General features: G+C 33.9%; 1 protein-coding gene and 1 non-coding gene across 3 annotated transcripts in view; both read left to right on the forward strand.

Moving 5' to 3' along the window:
• LOC132948110 (zinc finger protein basonuclin-2-like) overlaps positions 1–6018 on the forward strand; it is an 81549-nt gene extending 75531 nt beyond the window's left edge. For both annotated transcript variants that reach the window (XM_061018426.1, XM_061018427.1), the window contains exons 5-6: positions 519–757; positions 1496–6018. In XM_061018426.1, coding sequence (XP_060874409.1) covers positions 519–757; positions 1496–4513 — 3257 coding nt within the window. In that variant the 3' untranslated portion in view covers positions 4514–6018. The remainder of the gene's footprint in view (positions 1–518; positions 758–1495) is intronic.
• A 20953-nt stretch (positions 6019–26971) lies between these two features.
• Positions 26972–27172, forward strand: LOC132949813 (small nucleolar RNA U3). The gene has a single exon (XR_009665139.1). It is a non-coding gene; the product is annotated as a small nucleolar RNA U3 (small nucleolar RNA).
• Positions 27173–27609: the final 437 nt, after the last annotated feature.

A 27609-nucleotide genomic window follows, 5' to 3' on the forward strand; every position in this document is an offset into this window, starting at 1 on the left:
CCACCGTGCCGCTGAAAAATGTATTATTTATATAATATTATATTATTATATTTAATAACTGGAGCCCATTGTGCAGGATGCGGTGAATAGGTCAGGTAGAAAATGATGTCTAGTCCCTTTTTTTTTTTTTATATATATATGCCACGTGAAAGTATCTGTACCGCAATGAATCGCGTTCGTCATCATCAATCCCACGGGTGTTTCATTTATTATTATATTGTATGGATACTTCAGGGTAATGATCGAAAGAGATCTATATAGAGGGATCCTTACCGTCATCGCCATTGTTGCCGTCGTCGTCATACCCATGTTTGATATTTATATGTTTATCTTTGAGACCCGAATGTGTTGATGGTGCACTGCAACCTAGCTCCTATTTACTGATATGATATAATATAATAATGCCTACTTATGTAAAATAATAATATATTTTATCGTATATTAAGTTATGACTGGTAAAGACAAAACGTATATATTAAATATTTTTAACGAGTATATTTTTTTTTTTTGTTCAACAGCTCTCGACAAGTTGGGATTTGGTGGAGCTTCCTTGGGAAACGGGGCCGTGGAGCCCATCCAACCAAATGTGGCTTTCGACATCGCCAGTCTGGTGCTATATGGCTGTCAGGCCCTGCCGATAAGACTCAAGATCTTGTTAGACCGATTGTTCAGCGTTCTCCGTCAAGACGAAGTGTCGGCCGTGCTCAGAGGGTTCGGTTGGACGCACGAAGACTACGCCAGGGGTTATATACTTCAGGTAATGTGATGGTCATAATACATATATGCTATACAGTATACACATAGGTATAACTTATATATTACATATATATATAATATATATCGGGAGGTGTGCGTGTGTATGTGTGTGTGTTCTCTGAACGGTAAAAGGGTTAAACACACAAAAACGCATCGATAGGTTCCTAATGAACGACCAAAACGACCCTATATCGATGTTTGTTTTTGGGGTCGTCCGTGGCGTTGGTGGATACGTGACGTGAACGTCGTGTGAAGGGCTCGGGAAAACAAACCGACCCGAAAGGGTTGTAGTAATTTTGTGTAATACACGAGTCGTATCCGTAAGTTGACTTTCTCTTTCTATATATAATATATATATATATATTACGTGTTACTTATAGTAATGGATGATTGAATTACATACACACACACACGCACGCGCGCGTACATTTAAAAGTCCCTGGGGCTAGCTGTCTTGCGAATATACGCGGCTGAGCACGTTATTTCGTTAACTATTGTTTTCACCACGGCCACCGATGGTCATTACGCTGTGTGCCTCAGGCAGGCGTTAAACTCAAGAGCCAGACTCCTGGGATTGACAATTGGCATGAAATATAAAAACAACTTCACGTTTTACACGATACCTATATAATATACCTAAGTTATTCGATCAACTTCTTATATATAAATAAGTTATGTTCAATTTTCAAAATAGCAGGTTTTAAATATTTAATAATTTTTTTTAATTTTATCGTTATAGGAACCACTCGGTGGTGGAATTTTGGAACGTTGGAACATATGTAGCCCGGAAGAAGAGCCGCTTGTACTGCAACAGTTTTTGAGATTCGGCGAAACCCGAGCAGTTACACAGCAATTGCTGTTGCATGGCCTAGGTGCTGATTTTCGGGCTCTTCCAGCTCTGGAGACTGACATGAAACGGTTAATGGAACGCCAGAAACAGCAATTGAACAACGACCACAAGTCCGGATTTGACATTAATAAGTTCCGGACACGAACACCTCCCCCATCATTACCATTGCTGCCGCTGCCACTACCGCAGCTTCCACCACGGCTTCAACTAGGAAGTTCACCACCATCGCCACCAAAACCAGTGTTCGGGTTCGCCAAGCCGCCTGGTGGACTACCGATGCTACAGCCCCCACCAGTCGGTAATAATGCGTGTAATGGAGCCGGATCCCCACCAGTTGGTAGCCCTACCAGTAGTGTGTCACCACTCAATAAGCTGCAGAACATGCAGCCGTTTGACTTCCGGAAGATGCAGTCAGCTGCATCTGGGTTTGGTGGTGGAAAGCCTTTGCAGGTCCCCTCGGGCCGACGGTCAAACAACTCATCGGCTGACTTATTACCGCCGCCCCCGCGCCCAAGCCAGCAGCAACAACAACAACAGCAACAGCAGCAGCAGCAGCAACATCAGCAGCAACAACAGCAGCAACAACAAAATGACTTCAACAACAAATTCGGTCCGCCTGACAGTTTGGCCGGCAGTAGTGAATTCGGCTCTGAAGACGGAGACGAAGAGGAAGAAAACTCACAGAGCGCATTAAACCTCAGCAAAGACAGCTCTTTGAAAGCTTTACGTCCGCACCGAGGTCATGTCCGCAAGACTACACAGCCGCTAAAGAGACAGTGGGGTTCAGCTGGACTGCCATTAAATTTAGGCACTCAACTCATCAACCCAGCTACAGGCAAAAAACGCGTGCAATGCAACGTTTGCCTGAAGACGTTTTGTGACAAAGGGGCACTAAAAATTCACTTTTCCGCCGTCCATTTGCGTGAGATGCACAAGTGCACTGTAGAAGGGTGCAACATGATGTTCAGCTCAAGACGCTCTCGAAACCGGCATAGCGCCAACCCTAATCCCAAACTCCACTCTCCACATTTACGTCGGAAAATCTCACCACACGACGGACGCAGCTCACAAGCTCACCACCCAATGGTCATAACCCCACTACAGGCATCTGCTATGAACCAACTGGCGTTCGGAGCGTTTCCACTATTGACCGGTAGTGCTGACTTAAGAGCTACCGGATCCAAACATAGTTCCGCGTCTGGCCTACACCTGGCCGAAGAACTCCGCCGCTCGGCAGAATTTTCATCAGACAACATGGATGAGTACATGGACGACGAAGAAGATGGCATCGTTGTGGACGGTAATGCCGTGGATGACGATGAAGATGACTCTGAGCAGCGGAGCGACAGGAGCTGTAAGCGGATGTCTGAAGAGTCTGAAGATGATGGGGGCAGCACCGCCGCCGAACCGCAGAATAACCACCATCACCACAACAACAACAACATAAACAACGACAATAACAACGATCGGCCACCCATAGTGGCCATCAAGAACGTGCACAAGCGGAAGAGCATGAACCCGACGAGGTTCGCAGCCGCGGCTGACCTCAGCGACGAAGGCATGTCTTGCACGGACGATTATGGTTCGGTCGCGTCTCCCAAAGACAACAACAACGACGTGAAGCCTGCCGTCGTCAAGCTCGAATCCAATCTGACCGACGAAGATGATGGTTGCTTGAACCTGAGCAGAAAAAGGTCATCACCCAGCCCCGTTACGGCGAGTGGTGGCGGCGACGGTGATGGAAGTGGCAGGCGGTCGGCGTCGGGCGGCGTTGGTGGTGGGTCGAGGGATTCACTGCTGTCCGAAGAAGACGATGGTCAGTTGGAAGATGACGAGGACTTGGACGACGACGCTGACGACGACTTGGATTTGGATGAAGACGACGAGGATGCGGATGACTTAGACGAGTGTGACTCCGACAGCGACGGCAACCACCGAGTCTACGGCGTGTTTGAGAACGGCCGGTTTGTGGCCACGGACGACGTGCCCGTGGACAAGGACAACCCTCGCGCGTGCACGGCATGCGGTAAGACGTTCCCTAACCACTTCGGTGTTAAGTCCCATTACCAGCGTGTGCACCTTAAACTCATGCACAAGTGCGTGGTGGACGGCTGCAATGCGGCGTTCCCGTCCAAGCGAAGCCGGGACCGACACAGTTCCAACCTGAACCTACACCGAAAACTGCTGTCTACGTCGTCGCCATCTTCGTCGACGGAACCACCTCGGCAACAGTCCCGTCACCGTCAGCCACAGCCACTGCCGGCCCAGAAGCAATCGCATCAGCCTCAGGCGCCACTGCCACCGCCACCGCCTGCACCGTCGCAGAAACACCCACAGACCCATCCGGCACCCGCAGTCGCCGGCAGCGCCGCCGCAACCGCGGCCAACATCATGGCGGCCGCCGCCGACAACCCGTACGGCATGCACGCCGAGTTCCTGGCCCGGTTGTACGCCGACTCACAGCAACAGTTCCAGGCGTTCGCCGGTGGCAACGGACTGATGCAGGTGCCACCGCAGTTCGCCGGGGGCGCGCCTGTCGGTTCACCGTTCAGGCACTTGCCCGCCGCCGCGGCGGCGATGGCCATGGCGGCCGCGGCCAACGGCTGCAGCACGTCACCGCCGTCCGCCGCCCGGCTGGTGTACTCGGCCGACGAGGACCTGCCGCCCGCGCCCGACAAGGAGAACGGCAGCATGTACGCGTGCCGGTTCTGCAGCAAATCGTTCCCCGACAAGAACGGCATGCGCGAGCATTACGAACAGCTGCACATGCACGAAATGCACCGGTGCAAGGTGCCCGGGTGCGGTATGGTGTTCAGCTCGCGGACCCGGCGGAACGCTCACGCGGAGAACAGCCACCAACAGCAGCAGCCGTCCCTGTCCGCCGGGGCGCAGGCCGCCACGTCGTGACCTCGACCCGCGCCGCACCAGCGTTTTCCTGTGCCGCCGCCCTGGTGGTGGTAGACGCCACACGAACGCGGTAAACTATAATAATATTATAAATATCGTACCGGTGTGGTACGATGTGTTTTCATTACGATACTCTTATTGGCCCCCACCTGTCGCGTCGCTCGTCTCCCCCCTCTCCCCTCACCACACCCACTGTTTTATGTATGTATAATATCATAATCGATCGCCTGTCGTAAAATGTTTAAGAATTTCTTTTCGTCGGTCCTATAGGCTATAATATAAAGTATATATATATATATATACATATAGATGTACGTTCCACGTAAAGCCCACGTAGCCCCCCCGCGCACACATTTTGTTTAAATATTTTTTACTTTCGTTCTGGTGCTCAAGTCAAACGATTAACCTCATCAACGTCTATGTGTACAATAATAATTGTGTGTATTTGGTTAGGGTTTTTATCCTGTACTCATACATTACACTATATATTATGCGATCTGACTAATTACGTGACATATGTCCCCGCCACCCACAACCCCAACAGTTTTACGAAGCGAATTTTTATTATATAAACTTTATTATAATATTATTACATATACGTATACGATGTATGGAAATATGTGATTCATTTTTGTTAATGTATATTTATTATTAATATTTACTATTATTATTATTATTATTACGATTTATATTATTATAAACGATTAATATAATATATCGTCGTGGCTGTTCTACTTAAGAACGTTATATATTTTTTTTTTTTATCGTAGAATTATACAATTCATTATTATATAAAATATTATTTAGAAAAGAGTAGAGAAAAGTTCGCGTAAACAACATACGACTATTAATTTTAATAAATATACCTACTGTGTACATTGTTTTTACATATTAAAGGTTGTGTTTGAATATATATATAATATATATATATCATATAAATCTAGTGAAATATCCTTTTGTAAATAGGTATGAGTAGTTTTTTTTAGATACGTTATTATCTTGTACTACGCAATATAACAACAATTTATAGTGAGTTTTTAATTATTATATTATTGTGTATAAATTATGTTTTGTTTTTACACGTGATACGCGTTATCCGTTATTGCAGTCGCCGTGCATAATAATATGTGTAAATAATATTATGTTATATTATATAATACGTCATAGGCATATTAAAAGAACATTGTAAGTTATAAATATACACGCGTGTGTGTGTGTGTGTGTGTATATATAATAATGCTACGCGTAACCATTTCTCTCTCGACTTAATCAAAAACAAAAAAAAAAAAAAATGCAAAAAAAATATCTGATATAAGAAATTTGATAATATTTACTAGTCCTTATCTTTTAGAGTGTATTTTGTAGGTACGGCAATATTATTGTAATAATAATTACTTTGTACGTTTGACAATATATTATTTTATATATTGTGCGTATGTAAGTTTTTGTGCAGTGTAATCGACAAAAATATATATTATTATTATTATTATTACTATTATATACAAGTGTTTATTTTATTTTTTTCCCCTTAAAAGTCCATTCACCAATAAATATTATATTGTCATACAATATAATATATTATCTATTTATCTCAGATAGATATATCGACAGGGTCGTCCTACATAGAGGCAAGCGCCAAGCGGGGTTAGCCTCGCCTTGGACTCCTATAGTATACCTGAAAAATCCTAAGTTATCTTCGAATACAACGATTTTCATATTATTATCAAAATAGTCTGAATTGTTATTTGACAATATTATATTATTTGTTAAAATATGTAATTAAATAAAATCAAGCTCGAAATACTTGTACAGTTGTACAGTATTCACTATGGAAATAAACGTGAATAGTCCTCTATATTATAGCGTATACTATAAACAAATTATGACTTGAGTAATACAATGTATCAGTTCGTATAAGTACAATAGCCAGTGACAAATTGTCAAAATCGAATTTGTATGAACTCAAAGACGAAAAAATAAAACTTGGAGATGTCTAATTATTTATAATATATAATATGTATACGTAATAAATGTAATTATTTTAGTGATATAACAGTCTATATAGCATTGTAGCTGTTATGAGTTTATGACTACTGTAAGTACTACTCCATTTATATGATATAATTTCTGTATTTAACAATCGGATTTTTCTGGTTCAAACGACGGAGTTTTTTTTTCTTAATAATAATGTGCAATTAAAAACTATAATGTTGACCAAAATACGAAGATGTCTATTGTTGTTTGCTCAGAGGCCTTCAAATTATATATCATTTTTATATCAAGTAATAAAATGGTTAGGCGAGGTACTGCTAAAGGTAATAGGTAAAAAAATACTTTACGTAAGTTTGTTTACATTTGTTTCGGGAGAGGTTACGGGAATGTAATATTGCCTTTGTGCGGATAGCATCATAACGTTTTTTGTGGACTCCACCAAAAGAGTCATGCCGAGGCCCAATAGAGCCGCCCCGCGACTTGTAGGGACTGCAGCCCTGCATATTATCGATACTATTTATGTACCTATATACGTACAATTAATGTGCCTGAGAGTTGCTCATTTTTGATTCATCGCTCATTTCGAGTGCTGCACGTCACATATGAAAATTATATCATATTATACCCGACAAGCGGATGAGTTTCGTTACCGTTGTACATAACAGGTAATAGGTATATATTGTTTAAATATTAGATCATATTATACCGGTGCAGCTGCGATGTCCGCCAAACTCAACGGACATTTTGGGCAGTGAAACTCGTTATTTTTTTTTTTTTTATAGATATAAAAAATAAATCCGACTATATTGGTACAACGTCAGTCGCGCAGGCATACAAACGTATGCAATATATTATTGTACCTATACGTACTTGTAATATTCATAATATTATAGACTGCGTGTGTTCGGACGATCGGTGATACCTATATCATGTATACAGGGCGTCCTGCGAGGATTTACTCATCGCGGTATCTCCTGAGATAATAAATAGGTAAATCATAATTTTTTTTTTTTTTTTATTAGGCTCATACAGAGACAAGGATTACACATATTTTATATTTTAATTTAATCACATTTTTTGGTAAAAAAGTTATTTTTTTTATTTTTTAAACAATCGAAGATGGCCATTTTATAGAGTTTATTTTTGTGAAAAATTTGAATTTTCAACATTTTATTTTAATTGCCCAATATTTATTAATCTCACGATTTTTAATAATTTTTAAACCGGCAAAAAACCGGTTTTTATCCACGCGGCGAGTCCCCCCCCCCCCCCCCCCCGTACGGATAATGGGGATATTTTTATCGTGTACAATTTCTTAAAAAATATTACATTCATATTTGTTTGTTTGGTTTTATATGTATTAAGAATCTTACTTTGAATCATTTAAATTAAATTAAATTTCTTTTTATTGATATAATTATATTATTATATTATAGTAATAATAACTCGCTCCATCTCCAACACGAGCTTTGCTCAAAGGAGATGGATAATCGAAAATGTCGTCTTTAATAACAATTTATACGCCTGGCGTTTCTTTTCGATCAATAGGAAAAAAAAAAAAAAAATCCTCACTGGACATCCTGTATAGCATATAACAATACGACTGCAGCGGCGACCGGCCGACTATGCGAAGTCCATTAAAACCGATTCGGCGAACGCGAATTACCGGCCACACATAGGAGGCATCCCTTTGCGTCGCCGCGGCCGACCGTCGTAAATGCGCCGCGCCAACTATGTATATTATTACCAATAAATAACGTCGGAATGATAATAAATATGTGTTATAACTATAACTATATATAACTTAATTACATATAATATTATATTATATTATATATAACTACAAAACATTATGTGTTGTATAACATCGCAACGATACGTGTAAAATGTTCCCGTACGGATGTAATACGATGCCTACGACCCTGCGGTAACTGTTATGATAATATTGTGTCGTTATACTTGCCTGCTGCAGTTATATATATTATACGCGTATACATCCGCATCGCGTGGTCGTACGTATTGTCTACGGGAACGCATTTACGTGCGTGTCTTGCTAAATAAGATGCTAAATAAGATTCTTTTTCTAAAACACCTATAAATTTTAAAGTTGCGGAAAGCCGCATCTCAAATTCGTACTATATACATGTACATATACATATAGGTAATAGCGTTCTAGTCGAAACCCTCCGTGTCATAACTTGTGCGCCGTGGTCCAAACTCCGAGCCACTACTAGACAACAGTATATAGTACTTAAAACTGTACACGGGGGGCACCTGTACACTCATCGTAGACATCCGTTATTTGTATCGTTTCGCGAAAAATACAAACTATACCTGAATATAGTAATTATACGCCTTTAGGGCCAAGGTAATAAACCTTACAAGTAGTTATGAAATATATTTAATATTGTAATCTCGAAAATACGAGAATCGTATATTATAATACGGAGACAAAACGCGTTAGGTTCTATATATTTTTATCATTGGGTAGTCTCCTTCCTCGTATATGATGTCATAGTTCTTTTTCTGTCTTGAAGCGTATAATAATATATTATAGATTGAATTTATATCATTATAATGACATGAAAAAATATTTTTCTTAAAACTTATTTAAGACTTCAGCCGTTACAAAGGTAAGTATATCTATATTCTATATATTGGTGTAACTGGCAACTATAATTTACCGCATAAAGGAAGTTCTCAACTATTATATTATATAATATATAATCAAATATATCATATGATTTCTAGTTCTACACAAGAACAAAAAAAAAATTAATGGTCTATTAGACAAATAGTTTTTTTTAAACGTATTGAGTGACATTTTTCAAATGTTATTGTAGGGTACCTAATAATTTAGACCATATTGTAATAATCATGTATAATACAATACATACGCATCATATACACCGACATATTATATTATAGGTACCTACTTATAAACGTCGTAATTGTGCCTGAACTGGCCGCACGTTTAATCCTATCATATACTTCCAATCGTACCACTGTCGTACCACTGAATCTAATATTTTGTAATGGATGTGAAGGTGGTAGATGTGTATCGAAGTGTACAATATAATAGGTATAGGTGTAACACTCTCACCCATACGACGAAATCTGCAAATGTTCGACAAAATGTCACTATATCAACGTCATTATATCCACTCTACGCTTCGATCATTATTTTCTCGCACGAAGTGCACACCTATTATATATATATATATGCACCATGCACATACCAATATCTGTCTATACATTACATAATATAGATAACGAGTGGTGATGTCCACGTGTATTATAACCTAACCGCTGCAGTGTGTTTGTGAAATTATTGATCAGTTGCGTTTGGAAGTAAACGAGTATACCTACAAATACGGCAATACATCATAATATGAACTATGGTGACAGGTACTATGTACATATTCCATACATATACTAAATTGTTTAGTGCATTTATACATAAAATATAACAGATGCGCGCGCACAGGTATGCCACGTGGGTATACTATATAGGCTACTTTTTGACAGATTCGTCTGAGTATACAATAGTGCGCGGTGTAATATACGTCGTATATCCTGTGATTTTTTTTTTACAATTATGTTTGGCGTTGCATTACAATCCGCGAAACTTCTCACTTTTTATACATCGCCATTCAATGATGTTTTGAATTTTTTCTAAACTCTTGAAACTTAACCGTCCCAGCAGTAAATACTGCGGTATAGTGTGTACTCATGTATAGTATACTAACAAACATGTACCGATTATTGATATTATTATTATATTATAGTTAACCGTCCGATTTCTTTAATTAAATTTTTTTAATCTGTGCTCGACCGTGTATTGGAATACAACCGAAAAACAGGACTAAATAAAAGTCTCTAGCTTTAATATTGTGATGAGCGATTACCATAATAATTAATTTTTTCATTGACACGTCGTGTAAATGAAAATTTAAATATAAACAAACATGGTAAAACTTGACGTAAAAAATAAATCTTTTAACTTGTATACATTTGTCGTGTGCACGTATAATTCGTATTTTACCTATGATATAATATAACCAAATAAAAATTAAATATGGCCAGAATCGGCCACACACGACTGACTCATGAGTACCTAATGAATAAAGGTGACCCACCAATATGCCAATCATGTGGCTCATTTTTGAAGAATGCAGAATGTACATAAAACAAAGAGAGGATCTCAATATAAGCCATCGAATTGGAGCAAGCCTAGGCCCAAATCCTGACAACGAAACCAACACCATTGAACTCTTCAAAACAACCAAATTACTCAAGCTACTTTAGTCAACATTTGCAATGTACAAAATATCAAATTAACTAATTCAAAACTGCTTTTCTTGTATCTTTTCTTTTTTTTCTTTGCTCTGTCTCCCATTATAAACATAATATATTTATGTTTATAGTGTTATGCTAATGACCTAGTAGTCGAAGCGGAAATTGTATACATTTCAAGACCAATAGAAAAAAAAAATGAAAATGATTTAAACAATTATCCATCAGCTGCTGAACGATTATGTTATCAGATTTTTATGGTTAACCCTACATTTGGTCGTGAGAAACTTCAACATCTATAGCTAAAGGTTTTATTAAAAAGATAAAATTATATTTTCAAAAAAATCAGACGGTTTTCGTCCAAACCCTAACCTAAATGCAACGGTAATATTTATAAAATCATTGTAAAGTTTTTAAAATATGCAGTATTATCACAAAAGATAAAACATTTAGAGTGGAAACTCTAAAGTATTTAAGTAATCATAGATGGGAATTAGGGGGCGCTTGGGAGACCTTGGCTCCCTCAAAAATATTCAAAACTCCCTCCCACAAAAAAATGTAAATTGTTTTTTTTTTATGTTATCAATTAGCGTTTATTTTACGTATGATAATTGTAGCCCAAAATCCCTGAAATTCAAACAAATTGTTACTGTATATAATAAGGTATGAGAACACTAAAAGTCTTTTTTTTTTTTTAAATTTTGTGTTAATATTGTGCATCAGCGAATCACAAGGAACTCATTATCATAAACATAATTATAGGTACTATACATATATTACATAGTATATACGTAATACGTATGCCAGGTTGCATAAAAAAAATTATTCATTTAACGATTCACTATCATTTAATGAACCGATCTTGTGCTACTAAATTATGTTTAAAGGACTCACTGGTGATTCATTAATTATTTAGTGATTGTATATACTATATGCAACACAGCATTAATCGACATAACCGAAGACGGGTTCATCATTTTTCTGTTATGTGTATATATAATGGTAGTATGGGTAGGCTATATAATATTAATGTCGCGTATATCACTTAGGTATAAATTATAATGATATAGAAGTAGGTATTTTCATTTTTTCTTCTTTATTAATCGCCAAAAATAATTGTATTTAAATATTCAAATATCAAACAATAGGAAATCGATGATAAAATAAAAAAACTTAAGAAATAATTCGTTGAGAATAACACATTCTGCAGTTATCATTTTTTATACAACAGGTTTCTACATATAGGTACACAGATGTTAATAAAATAATAAATCGGCAGATCGTAAATTAAATATAAACGTTTTCTAACAAAATAAGTAAACGAATGATAAGTAGAAACATATAAATCAAATTTAAATTATACGCATTTAAATAATGCGTTGGTATACCTCTATATATATATTATACCTAAATATACAAACATTTATATTTATTATGATTGCGCTGAAAAAAGTCTCTGCGTGCAATTGTTTTCCTCGTGTCATGTCTCATCACATAAATTGTTATTATATACTGTGTTATAATATATAGACCTATAATAGACGTCATAGTTGAGATATTTATACCATAATCGGCATAATCAGATATTTTCCATGTTTGATTATAAATTATATTTTTATTATACCTACTGATTGAGTTGAAAATATTATAATGTGCAGTGCATTAAGTATACTAAGTACCTACTTAATATTTAATACCTTATAATTAATATAAATGTTTAGTTGATTAAATGATCTCCGATATTAGTACCTACAACATTTTTTAACACAATAAGGTGCTAGAATAATCACTATACCTACCTACCTAATAATAAAAAAAAACGAAATATGTTGAAATTGTCGTAATATGATGGTACATATTATATAATATTCTGATACATTATACACTCGCATTAACTAAGAAATACATTTGAAATGTATAAATGGTTTTATAAGGACTCTAAAACACATTATACCTACCTGCACATTAGATGTTTAATACGTATAATGCTTAACACAATGCTTAACACAGTAGGAAATAATTATTTTTAAATGATCAACAAATAAAATATATTATACATCGATATGCATGCACACAATACATCATTATTATTTATTGGTATAATCAAGTTTTTATTCAAACTATATTTAGAATAATCAATTAATTTCAAGCTGAGTGGTTTTATTGTACAGGTATGGGTGTAAGTATTGTTAATATTTTGCCAACGAAAAAAGTCGAGTCATTCAATTACACTCAAATTATTGTCACTTTCTGTCTACACGTGCGTACATCATAAGCGATTTATTCGATAACTTATAAGTTATAATTTAATATAGCACTTACTCAATAGACATTTAACTAGAGTCTAGAAACCTAAATAGTGTGTAATAAATCGACATTATCACTATTTTATATGAACTGAAAACACTCGTCTATAAATATGATAGGAAAGTAATGAAAAACATAATATGTAGGTATGTATAGGTCCCGTTTGATACTATAAGTAACACATTTTATTTATTTAGGCAAACTGTACGTCATATAATCATACTACGCCTGATCTGCACTATGATAATAAATTGTATTTATCATTCGAGTTCACTGGAATATTGTGATAATTATTTGTTGTACCCATAATGTTGGTTTTATTTTTAACTGTGGATGGCTTCATAAACTTTAAGTCGTAATATTATATCGAACCACTCGAATTAAGAACCTAAGATATTCCAGTAATATTTAATTGAGGCATACGAATATACTTTTGGGTTATTGGAATTTTGTCCAACAAATATTTTCTGGTTATTTGAGTTGAGTCTCTACAGCTCTCTTCAGCCTATTAGCATTAATCAGGAATCAGAGGGCACCGCGCGGAGGTTTGGCTATAGCAGTCTATCCCATAAAAATATATATGTAGCCTGTGGTTTGTTTACAGTGTTTATAAATGGTTAAAAAAACACCGCTTTCCTTTTGACACAGTTACACATTTTTTGTCTAGTAAGCACATTTTTGTCACACCTATACATATATCGCCTATCGGAGTATTTTAACTACTAGCTACCTTATTATTAAATAATTAGTTTTAGGTACTTAAACGTAAATTACTTTGGTATTTAAATTGAATACTTTGTGAACTTGTTTATGTAGAAAATAATTTTTAAATTTCCGTGATTTTGAATACCTACCTCTCTATAGTCTATAGTTATAAAAAAATCAGATGAATTTGTGTAATATTATTCATTAATCATTACAAAAGTTTAATTTCTTCAATGTTTATTTAAGTTGTTATCCCCCCCCCCCCCCCAATCAATTATTTTACCCGAATAACGTCTAATACTTTCCTGGTATCCTAATATGTGTGCGTACCTATATCTACTCTATGGATTACATATTTACAATAATTTATATATAAATATACATACCTAATCGATTTAAATGACATAATATTTTAGTCACCAAATGCGAACGCAAGTCTGTTACAGATTTTGGACACCCGTCTCCAGACATTTTGCTGTAGGTACCTTTATTATGATTTGATAGTTTTAACTATCTACAGCGTGGCCCAAGTGTTGATGATACATTCAAGTGTCCCGATAACCTTGGGTCAGCATTATTTGTTGGTTATTCGAATACGAAATTATAGCCTTATTACCTTTATACAGTCAGTAACTGACTTACATCCATCTCCGATTTACCGTCGAAATGACCGAGTATAATATAAAGTATTTTAAAAAAAATACAAAACAGTAAGAAAACTTACTTTTTAGAATGTATATTAAAATAATATATATTAATATACGGTCTTCGGGTTTGCAAGACTAATACAATATTAATGTTGTCACAACAACAATATGCTGTTTTTTTTTTCCACTGCTAGTCTGTTATGAAATAATGTACAATCAGTAATCACCGCCGTTAGAAATAAATTTCCTAAAAGATAATATTGCGAAGACTTATATCGCCGCGGACGTTAAATCAGAATATACATACACAATACTACACTGCACGTTCGCTGCTGCAGGTTACGCGCGTGACTCTCGAAACGCGTCGGCGTCACTATCGTAACCTACGCTACGATTTGCAGGTATGTACCTTTATACCATACATATTATTACAATATATTATTATTACTGTCGCCTTACTACGCCCCGAGTGCGACTGCAGTACACACGAAATGTAAAATCGTAAATTTTTATCGTTAAACGTTTATGTATACGAAAAAAAAAAAACTCGAAACACCCACCCACGGTCGCGAGACAAATAATATTATTATTGTAATTGATGGGTAATTGTATATTCCGTAAGGACACGTACTATTATACAGTATAATATAGTGATGATTATTATTGCAATATTGTGTACACGACTTTTGTTTAAATTTCAATTTTATTTATTGCACATCGATGGTTAATAAATTACACGTGGACGCATGTGCGTATGTATACGAACACGTTGGGGGTGTTCTACGACGATTTGCATTAATTCTGATATGTTAATAAAGCAATCAATTTAATAATGGCACGCAATAGTTGAAGTGTACGAGTGTATAGGTATACTATTAAGCTATGGGTTTTTATCATCAAATTGAGGTTTACTACATTTTACTGGTGAACACACAAACTAGAGTATGGCAAAAGGACACTGATTTAATATTATGTATAGGCGCACGTAATTGGAATGGGGTAGTTTTGAATTACTGTTTTAGTTGAGAACGAAATCGTTATGAAAAATATACGTGTTTATGTAATTACATAATGTATACGAATAAATAGGAATGAAATCATAGCATATTGTAGTACTTATACGAATTATACAATATAGGTAGTTGCAATAGATTTCCATGGATTATAGTGCAAACATTTTGCGAATGGAACCAAAAATGATAAGTAGTTTACCTTTTATACAATATAATATTATGTTATATATATATAAATATGAATAACAGAGACCCTAGACCGAAATTATGGTCGTTAAATGTTGGTATCTACATAATCAGAGATGGCAAACCCCATAAATTCAGTAAATTCAGTAGATTAAATTCTGTAAATATTCTGTGTATATAATACTATAATATTAAATATATCAATATAATTGATAGCCACTGTTTATCATACTGTATTCATTGTTCCTGTTGATATTATATTGTATTTAATTCATAAATCATGCACCAAAAGTAGGAGATTTTTAATAAGACAGCAGGGATCACCATTTCATTATATTATAGGTAGTATTCTAGCAGAAATATTTCAAAAACATATCACCAACTTTACTACATAACATAATATCCCTTTTTTTTATAGTTAGTAGTGTATACCATTTTATATTTATAATTAGTACCATACTTTTGTTGAGAGAGAGAGAGAGAGCATACCTGAATAAATTCAACAAAATATTTCCTGATCTTCCCTTATTTCTAGGGTATTCATTTCCCTTTGAGCTAAAAATCAAAATCTAGTACAAATTATATATTTAGATACCTCGATTCTCGTATTATTATACAATATTTACATATTCAACTATAAACAATAATGAATAAATATATAATATAATATTATTGCGGTGTAAACGGAAATTTCCCCCTCGGGCTAATTATTCATAACTATTCGGACATTTACGTTCCCGTTTTTATTTTTAATTGAAATGCCAATCACTCGGCGTATACTTACTTGAAATTCGTTTCAGTTTTTCCTGTTGCCAATACAATTTTTGGTCTCGGGGGAGGGGCAACGGTATATAACACGATGAATATAAGAATATATTGGCATCAACACTTAAAACGGGCGTCGTGTGACGGACTCTGTCATTATTACATTACGTTCGTTATTCTGTGTATTTCAACGATATAACGCAAAAACCGTATATTATCAAACCGTACGTTACGCTATACCGCAATATTAGATTATATTAAGCTCGTTTGCTCGAACAGTCTCCGAGTAAAATACTACGTCTTCGGCAACATATAGGTAGGTATACGACGTCATAATATATTATATTTATATATATATATTATTATAATGTACGCTTGATGGATGTACGGACCGAGAGCTTAAGGGTATTTAATATTTATACATGTATAATAATAATTTATATTTACTCTGCGTGGTGCACTTATTCCTCGGGGTTTAATTTAAAAGTCGGCAAATATTTGTCGGTGCCGCTTTTTTCTTTTCGAAACAACATTATGCATACAATAATTGAGCTTTTATACGCACGCGTCACGTCCATCGTTATTAGACATTTTTTTCCAAGTGACAATGTTATATATATATAGGTACCTATAGGTATTACGCAGCATCACACTTTTTATATGATAATAATATAATCGTTTTAATAATCCACCGTAGTATAATCAACAGTCATAAACAAAACACATTTCGTGCATTGATAATTATATAATATACGTATACGATACCTACTGCAGTAGGTACCTATATTATTATATTATATTACATTGTTTTAACCGATGAACAATAATTAATAATCTTAATAGGCTTTTATCAACCCAACTGGTAAGCTAAACAAGAAGACAATAGGTATTATTATAGTCAGTAGTAGTGACAGAATTATAGATGTGTATGTATTTTAATTTTCTCAGTCAGAGCAATATTTTGTTTAACAGTATGTAACTTATGCAGTAATCTTCAGCCCGAGCCCGCCACTGACGTTTATGTTTTTACAAAACACATATTAGAAGATACGATTAACGGCATTACTATAAGAATATTATAAAGGTGAGTATCGCATAACTATCGACAATCACGTGGTAGTCTTAGAATAATAAAAAACAAGTACCTATATAATGTAACGAAATTAAAATATATACCTTATAATATACTCAATTTGCATAAAACTGCTTACGAAAAGTAAGTGCTCACTACTCAGATATTAACTTTGAAGCATACGAAATATTTAACAATACGTAATAATTAAAATACCAAAGTAATTGTATCAAATTATAATAAACATTTTGGTGGTAAAAGTTGCTTAAATAAGTGCAGAAATAACGCTTCGTACCTATATATAAATCTAGAAATTAATATAAATCATTATTAATTTAATTTACTACCATCAATATTTAAACGTTACATAGTATAAGGATAATTTAATCACTGCTTTGTTAATACATATATTATTTAATTGTATACATTATAATAATGTAAACATGCCATCACTCTGCATATCGAGTTTAATTTATTGTAATTTGTAATTGATCTGTACTGCATTTTTACTTTTAGTTTCTTTTTATGAAATTATATTAATTGAAGTACCTATGAATAATTCATTTTTAATGATATAAATTCATTTTTAATCATTTGTATTTAATATTTAATTTAAAAAATCAACTAGCAGTAGCTGATTTTGTGTTTGTTTGTAATATTTCAATGGATGAAATAAAATTATTTAGATGTGACGTGTACATAATTATGATACCTATAAATCTATAGTAGGTATAGCTAGGAAATATATTTATTTTTTAATTTTAATAGCAAATAAATGATATAAAAATACTTTTGTAAACGATTACCTTTATCCTACTTTTTATCCTTGGAACACAAAGTTGAATAATTCTAAAACTACCCGTATGAATTTTGATTCTGATACGTCAAAAATTTTAGAAAAATTATCCACTGTATAATCAACAGTTGAAAAAGGGTGTTCTCATTTTAAAACAGAAGTTTGCATCTCCACAGGACACTCCTTAAGTAGAACAAAATATATCAAGAATTTTAAAATATGGTCTTGAAACGTATTTAAAAATTTCCAAAATCAGATTTTTAATAACTGCATTATTGAAGAAAAAAAAGGGTGATCATGCCTGAGAATCACTGTCTTTATGCCCGGTATATTACGAACACAATGGATCAATCATGAACGTAGATTTGCACCATGCCTGCGCATCATTGCAATTGAAATTATCCTCCGAATGTGTACTATATACACTGGCCCGCGAAGTCTTCGTGGCGTCTAACAATTTATATAATTATGTTGATAAACCTATACATAGGTACAATATTTATATTGTATAGGCAGGTATTCAATTTTCACGTTATCATACACTCGTATACGTGTCTCATTTCGGTTGCGCCAACTGCGCGTGTACGTCGCACAAGGCCAAATCTATAATATAATAAATATTGGCATACGCATAAATATTGTGTGCGGACCTACCGTGTACAATAATAATAATAATATTATTATCGCTGTCGCTGCAGAGCCGTCCACAGTAATCGATATTTTAACGGTTTAACAAGATTTATTAACCTATATTATATATGTGTAGGTATACCTATAAAACCTATATAATAATAGGTATAGCTTTATTATATGGGTACATAAATACGTGTGGAAACGTAATATATAGTCAACGAGGTATATCTATACTACCTATATACATATAATGATATACAATATATATATATATACCTATATTTAGCTATTTCTTATACGTATGGGTATGGATGTGTATATTAATGTATGTATGATAATATTATTCTAATATTTGCTCTCCAATGATCATAACTGAACTAGTGCCCAACTATATATTATTTAAGTACTTATATACCGGGTGATTCATTTAACGTTCATGACGCTCTCATTATTTCAAAAACTATTAACATTTACATCATTTTATGTTGTCAAACGCCACATTCAAACAAAAATGACACACCGCACAGTCTGATCATCAATAGGTACGTTCTACGAAATAATAAGCACCGAATTCAAAAATTACTACCACTTCTATACATACGCCTCCAAAACAACTAGTGAAACCGGTTTCGCCATTACCCACAGATATGAAAATAGTCTTCATAAACTAGACCCTTCCTCCAGCAAATACACTTACTTCGCCATACTCGAAGCTATATTAACCGCACTCTCCTCAAACCACGATAAAGTCCTCATCTTAAGTGACTCCATGAGCGCAGTCACCTCAATAGCCAACGTACATACAAAATGCAACCTCGCCCAAAGCATTCAAAACGTAATCCTCTCAACCGACAAATCCATCAAACTCATGTGGCCATGTGGGTTCCTTCACACATCGGCATCCCCGGCAATGAACTCGCTGACGAACTGGCGATGAAAGCGGCTAGCTCCCCGGACACCAAAATATACCCGCATGTAACATACGACGATGTAATCCGCGCCCTCAAAACGAAATTTTATATCCTCTGGCAGAATCAATGGGAAAAACAAACCAATCAAAACAATAAATTCAGACAAATAAAACCATCAACTAAAAAAAGGCCGGACCCTCCAATCAAGCTTACACGACATGATGGTCACCAGAGTACGTATCGGACATACCAGAATCACACAGTCCTATCTTATGCGTAAGGAGCTCAAACCCAGGTGCGAAACATGCAACTGTGAACTCACTGTAAATCACATATACCTAGAATGCCCCATTTACCACAACGTCAGAACAAAAGGAAAACATAAACACCACCTCACTCAAAGACGCACTCGGACCAGGACAAGAAAAAACCATAACAATTTTCATCAAGATGGCCGACCTCACAACGAACATATAAGACAATGGATCAACGAAGTCACATTTAACATCTAAATTATATTTATAAATTATTAATGTAAAAAAACCAAATTTCCTATAACTAAATGTTACCACCAGTCATGTAAACCATAGTAGGCTAATAAACCTTTGTATTTGAAGCCTTAAATTAAATTTTAAAAAAACGCCACATTTATCATTTTTTTTTTTTTAATGTTCACCTTTTTTAATGACAACATGCATTTTGAATATCTTATTCCATAACAGAATAAGTTTTGTAGTTTTTCAGTAGGTACATAAAAATCAAATTTTGGACGCGTAGTTTATGAATTATAAGTATTTACATTTTTGTTGAGCAGAATGGAGTAGTACAATATACTGTAATAGATTGTAAATGTTAGTACAATATTACTCCGCTCTGCATCTTAACTTTAAATATGTGTAACTAATAAACTACTTGTTCTAAATTTGATTTGTATAGATTTTGTAATTTTGTTAAAGAGTAAAAAGTAAAAAGTTTATAATGATAAAAAATATAACTTTATTCGAAAATGTTATTTTGTAACGAGTTAAAATTATGTAATAGAACTATCTTCAAAATCGTTTTGTTTTCTAAAATAATGTGTTATACGTTAAATCGATCACCTCATGTATATACGATAAACCTATATAAATACGAGTACTTACATTTGTGTTATACGTGATATTATGTACGCGTAAGCAGTGGCGTATTTAGGAATTTGTCGTGGGGAGGGTCCAGATAGCTTTCAGAAAACAGAGCCACGTGGGCAAAGCCCCACATACCACCCAATTACTACTCTTTATTAAATAAATATACCATATTTATAAGACGATATAAAATGTTTGAGTTTTTAATTATTAAATAATAATATGCACAAGACAAATATTTAAAAAAGCGGGTAAGTGGATGTTGCTTTGCTGTACAGTAGGTTACAAGTGGGTCAAAGAATTATGGATTGTATTAAACTTGAATTCAATGATATAATATCATTGCAGTATAAGAAAAACGATTCTGAGCGGAGACGGTCTGTCAGTCTGGATATTTTATATTGTTAATATTTATTATAGCCTTTAAGTTGAATTAATATTGAAATATTATTTTTTTTATTCGTTTCTATGGTGATACAAAAAGCGTTAGAAATTAAAATCCCATTCTAAGGTGGTTTTTCCCGTGGCATTAAATAACTATTGAGAAAATCAAAAAATGACCTCCCTATAAAGTACCATCTTGATCCAATTTGCTAAAAGATAAGGTACACTTGTATTGAAATCAAAGCACTCTTTCTGGTAGAAATATTGTATAAAGAATAAAAAAAAAAAATAAACACCATTGTAAAACCACTATAACTTTATCGCTCCGCTCAGAATCTAATATAGTTATGTTATAACTTATAACTTTTATAAAAATATTTCCTAAAGGTTTGAGGATCTTAAGGTTGAAAAAAATCTCTCTGGTAGATACTGGCAATGTTCAAAACTACAAAATATTTGAATTAAACTGGGTATTTTTAAACCATTTTTGGTACCAAACTCATAACAAAAAAAAAAAATCACGATATTAATTAAAAATGTTGATAACTGAAGCTTCGAAATTTTTTTACAAGATCCTTCGTATCTTATGATAAAATTTGTTTTTCTTAATCGTGTAAAAACAAACATTTAACATGTACGAGACACGAGTCAATGGGGGAATCCGGACCCCTTGGACCCCCCCCCCGTAAATACGCCACTGCGCGTTAGTATCGTACACCTACCTCCTATACTTGCAGAGTAGTATAATATACTTACCAGCTACTTGAGCCTCGTGCCTCTAAAGACAAAACGGTAATTTGCAAGTGAATCGCGTATGATAGGTATAGGTACTAAGGTATTAGGTACTCGCAGTAATTTTCGCGATTTAACAACACTACTACCTATATAATATTATACTTCACACGATATAGCTGCCGTTTGGAGCAATGGTCGGTGATATACAATATATTATTATTATATATGTACAGCTTCTTGACTCTTCTAAAAGTATAATATTACGATGTTTGTATTTAGTATAATATATTGTATATGTGTATGTGTGTGTGTGTGTGTGTGTGTGTGTGTGTGTGTGTGTGTGTGTGTGTGTATGTAAAGGTATGTTGTTATTATATTATCGTTATCATTATTATTTTTATTAAAGCGTAACCTGTTTAAGTAGGTAGGTAGTTATATATATATATATATATATATGTATAAATAAATAATTAAACCATCCGACTTGTATTCTTTTATTTATGTAATTTTTTTAAAAGGATTTCGTACTGAAAAAAATATGCATGGAGAAGGATAATATTATAATCATGTACTTATCCCCATTGCAGTTATGACTTGTATATTCGCTCGGTACACAAAATTTTTTTTTGTACATAATGTAAGAAACTAAGAATGATCATTAAAAACTGAATGGCTAAAGTACCTATTATCAATGTGAAATATGGAATTCATATATATAATGACAACATATTAGTCTGGTGTTTTTTTTTAATTATGTATAATGTAATCTAGACGTAGTTGGAAATAAACGAAATTTATAAATGTATATAGAAATATTATTTCTTTACAGTTATACAGCAGATCGTTGTATACACAACACTGAACATACTATACATTATATATAGTCTAAATACAGTATAGGGAGCCATTCGTTCCGGTCTAACCTAACCGGAAAAAAAATTATAAATAAAGATACATAAATACCTTTTTTTTATAAAAAATTTAATTTTGGTGTCCCTAATTTCTTAAAATGTAATTTGTTCACCCTGATATAGGTACTTAGTACTATTCCTAATGCCTATACTGATATTATATATTATGTGCATATAACAAAATATAAAATTTGGCCTAACTAAATCGTAAACTTAATAAATAAACTAAATAAGCTTAAACTAAAACTAAATACAGTCTAATAATAATTAATAGGTAACATAATGGTTAATTTTTCTAAATATTATCATTCCTCGCTCCGATAAATGACCAATATTTATATTATCTTTCTACTAATTAGATAAACCTAGCTGTATGATATACTCGTCCAATTATCTGTATGTCAACTAAAACTTTATCAATATAATATTAGTATGTATTCTGAAATATTTATTTTATGGTGTATTACTAGGTAGGTATAGGTATTACATTATATAGGTATATACAATAGGTATAATCTGCATAATATTATTATAGCAATTCTTAACTGCAACACACAATTATCAATATACCTAGGTATATAATACATTTATACACAAGGCCACGGAGAAAAAAAACATTGACACTATCGTTTATGCAAAACCGTATTTTTATTTTTCCGAATGACCCTGTAAAAATAAAGCCGGTATAGACTATAGAACAACACGTGTTATATTCAGTTCTCAGGGTCATGACGATATACTTATATTGTGTCGTGATTGTTCGGTAGACATAGTATCTATAACTACGACAATTATTGAATTGAAACGAACGATTATATTATACTATATAGTTATATACTATTACAATTCATGAAAACGACTTATTTTGAATAACAAATTTCTCAAAATAATATTACAATCAATGCTATAAGGTACAAATTGATTTACGATGTTATAATTCAAAGAGCCCCAAAATAAATCTTACTTAATAATTGAGTAATAATATATCTATATAACGAAATATATTCAAAGCTTAATTGTATGTACATTTTAAAATACTATGAGTATTGAGCTCTTGTAAAATTAAAAGGTTTAAAATTAAAATATAAAGAAAAACCAATGAGATGCTCTAGATAATAGTCTTACTTTTAAATTTTATAAGAGGTCAATTCACTCTATTATTAAACTAACTATACGGAGCTAAACGTGATCTTCTGAGCGTAAAATTGTCTATGTTACGCACTTGTAAGACAGATACAACAAATTTCTGTGTAACATCCCCTTAAATATTATTAGTAGACCTACACATTTATATTTAAACACTTGTATTAAATATGTAAATATATTTTATCCTATATAATTTATTGTAATGACCAATAATTATGGTATGACGTATAAACCACCATAACGGCTCTACCATAATATAGGCGCGCGGTTTTATATATTATTTTGTCCTTTATTATAACGGAATTCCATGGGATCAACGAGCATCATTAAGAAATTATAAATATTTTTGATCACTTTCCTAAATGTATGATATTAATTTTTCGCACGCTACAATAATAAGGCGTAATCTGGGGGGGGGGGGGGTATAACTGCCCTTTCAGATATTTGACCGAGGGGGCAAAAGTGTAATAGGTGGGTAATAGGAGATAATAGATATATTTACGTTATAGATATTTAGTTATACCACTCCTCCAACCAAGAATTAACACTGGTTTACGCCTATGGCTTCAATAATATGTGTATACCAAAGTATAGTTTCGTTACATATCACTCTAGCTTTGTGTATTCCCACCATATCTTTCGGTAAGTTAGCTACTCGGTATAATCAAGTATATACATACCATGTTATATTTAACTTCAAAATCTTTTTGTATTTAGGTATTAGTTTGCTGGTATCGACGACACAATATACATATAGGCAAGTTCAAAAAAATATTTTCAACGTTTTTTATTTAAGTCATTTAAATTAATTATAAAGCTCAAATTGAGGCATCTGAATACGTTTCATCTACTTTAATAACCATGTAACATAAATGTCGTTCTAAAAAATAATTTCAATACCTTTCCTAGTTAAATATAACTATAAAAGTATATATAACTATATATATATATATAGATAAAAAGTTTCATTTTCCAAATTTTTAATTCATCAACGTATGAACGCCATTTAAATAAATTGTAAAGCACGGTTTAAGGTTTCCGAATAAGTTCCTACCATTTAAAAATCTAAGTAACAAAAATTTCATTTTTAAAAATATTTTCAATCCCGTTCCTATAGTTAAAACTAAGATTTTTAAAATTTTTTTTATCATCAACGTATATAGATTGCTATTTAAATAAATGGTAAAGCCCGGTTTAAGGTGTAAGAATAAGGTCCTACTGCTTAAAAACCTAAGGAACAAAAATGTCGTCTCTAAAACTATTTTCAATCACTTTTTCAGTTAGAACTGGAATTTTTTTAATTTTTTTCTGCAAAAATGTTACTCGACGATGCCATAACCTATCTATCTTAGTTTTTAAATTCGCTCGCAAATCCTTCTACTAAAAAATGCGAAAAAAATCCTACAATGTAACGGGTGTCCCAGCACATATTATATAAGAAAAAAAGTAACATCTTTCTGTATTTTTTTTATGATCAACGTAATCGATATCCATTTAAATAAATGGTAAAGTCCAGTTTAAGGCGTAAGAATAAGGTTCACCAGTCGCCACTTAAAAACCTAAGAAACAAAAACTTTGTTTCTAAATCTATTTTCAATCCCTTTCCTAATTGAAACTGAGATTTTTGAAATTATTTTTCCGCAAAAAAGTTATTTGAAAAATTTGATTTTTCAATGTACCTACCGTTTGTGTTACTTATAGATTTTAATGTGATGGAGCGTCTTGCGACCTTCCAAAATGAGATTGACCAATTAGGCAACTGGTGTTCTATACGTTCTAGTCATTGACATAAAATAATATACAAAACTGTTAGTATTTTTTCGATTTTATATTTTTTAATTTGTCACGCGATAATGCCATCACCATCACCACATTAATAAATAAAATCGCGGGATGAACATAATATGTAATCAAAAAAACTAGTTTTGTGCGTTTAATGGATATGCAGTATGCACATTACACATTATGTTATATGTATAATATATGTATTATTATATTATGTTTATGTTTATGTATATAAGTATATAGTATACCCATAGGTGTTTTTCTCACTCGATTAGTTCCGTTACACTTGGTTTCGTCGCGGAAGGCGTCCTGAAACACAACCATGTGCGCCGTATAATACTATTTAATATTATGTTTAATAATATAATATATCGGATAGAACGAGTGACGCGTTTACAGTATATTATATAATACTTAAATAAAATGTCGAAATCATATCGAGTATCAACGCATCTAGTGATGTAATATAATAAAATTGTTAGGATTTGAATGCTATAGCGCCGGAACGTAATACTTAAAAAAATTAAAATCAATAATACTATAGTATTTACCGTCCATCAACGTGTTAATAGAACATTAAAATAGCCGGGTCTTGTGACTTATATAAAATACCGTGGTTAATAGCTTAGACCTATAAACTATTTAATATGTCTAATGTCTAGGGTTAAAAGTAAAGCTAGTTTAAGCAACTTGGTCCGATAAAATGATAATAATTGTACTGTTACTGCCTAGCGGACAGATGACAGCGGTACTAGCCTAGTATTACAGTAGTAATGGCGAAAGCCGTTGATAGATAGCGCTGCCGTCAAACACTCACTGAAACGTGGCATCGAGTTGTGTCGTTGTTGCTCTTTCAGAGCATTGAACACTGTTTTCTCGTGTTCTGTCATCAAACCGACAACATAATAAACTAAAACAGTGAGTTGGACGATATTTCAGTCATAGAATTCAGTTCCCATAGTGCCAAAATCCGATGTGGCAGTTAGCGAGCTGCTCGTGTTCAGCACCCGTCGTCTGTTATAAGTACGGGCCGGCGTTAGAGTAAAAATTAAGATCATACTTCACAGGATCATTTCTGTAGTATGCATTGTCCCCTCCAGGTGCAAATCTGGAGTTGTCATCAGCCACGATGATGAGACTTGTCCATATGCCAGAGCGTGAGACGGCTGGTGATCTACTGTTCGCAGTAAACCACTCAGCATCGATGATCGCAACCAGCTTGCTGGAAGGTATATGGACAGTCTGAGTGGTTTACTTTTTAAAATAAATTTTTATTAAAAATGGAACGACTTTACGACTCTCTTAGTCATGACTAGAGCAGAGTAGGTCTAAAAATCACTAAATAGTAACATGCACTTAAAAATCCTATATATGCACATAAACTTTTTTATTTAAATGTTATCGTTTTCTGATAAATAAGAAAATTTAACTAAAACAATGATGCTAAAAACGACGGTTATGGTTAAGAATTAAGATGAACTAAAAAAGTCGTAACTAATGTCCAAAACAAAGTGTTGGGTTTGGGATTTATTAATTTAGGGTGACGGTCGACGAACACGTCGAAAGCGGTTTAGTTGGCAAATGCTACAGCAGTCATGTCCATCAATAAAGTTTATTATTTGTTTTAAATAAAAATATCCAACCTACCATTATTCTAACTTCTAAGTCCACACTCTGCTAACCTAACG

Source organism: Metopolophium dirhodum, chromosome 7 (assembly GCF_019925205.1).
Source record: "Metopolophium dirhodum isolate CAU chromosome 7, ASM1992520v1, whole genome shotgun sequence".
Taxonomy (NCBI): domain Eukaryota; kingdom Metazoa; phylum Arthropoda; class Insecta; order Hemiptera; family Aphididae; genus Metopolophium; species Metopolophium dirhodum.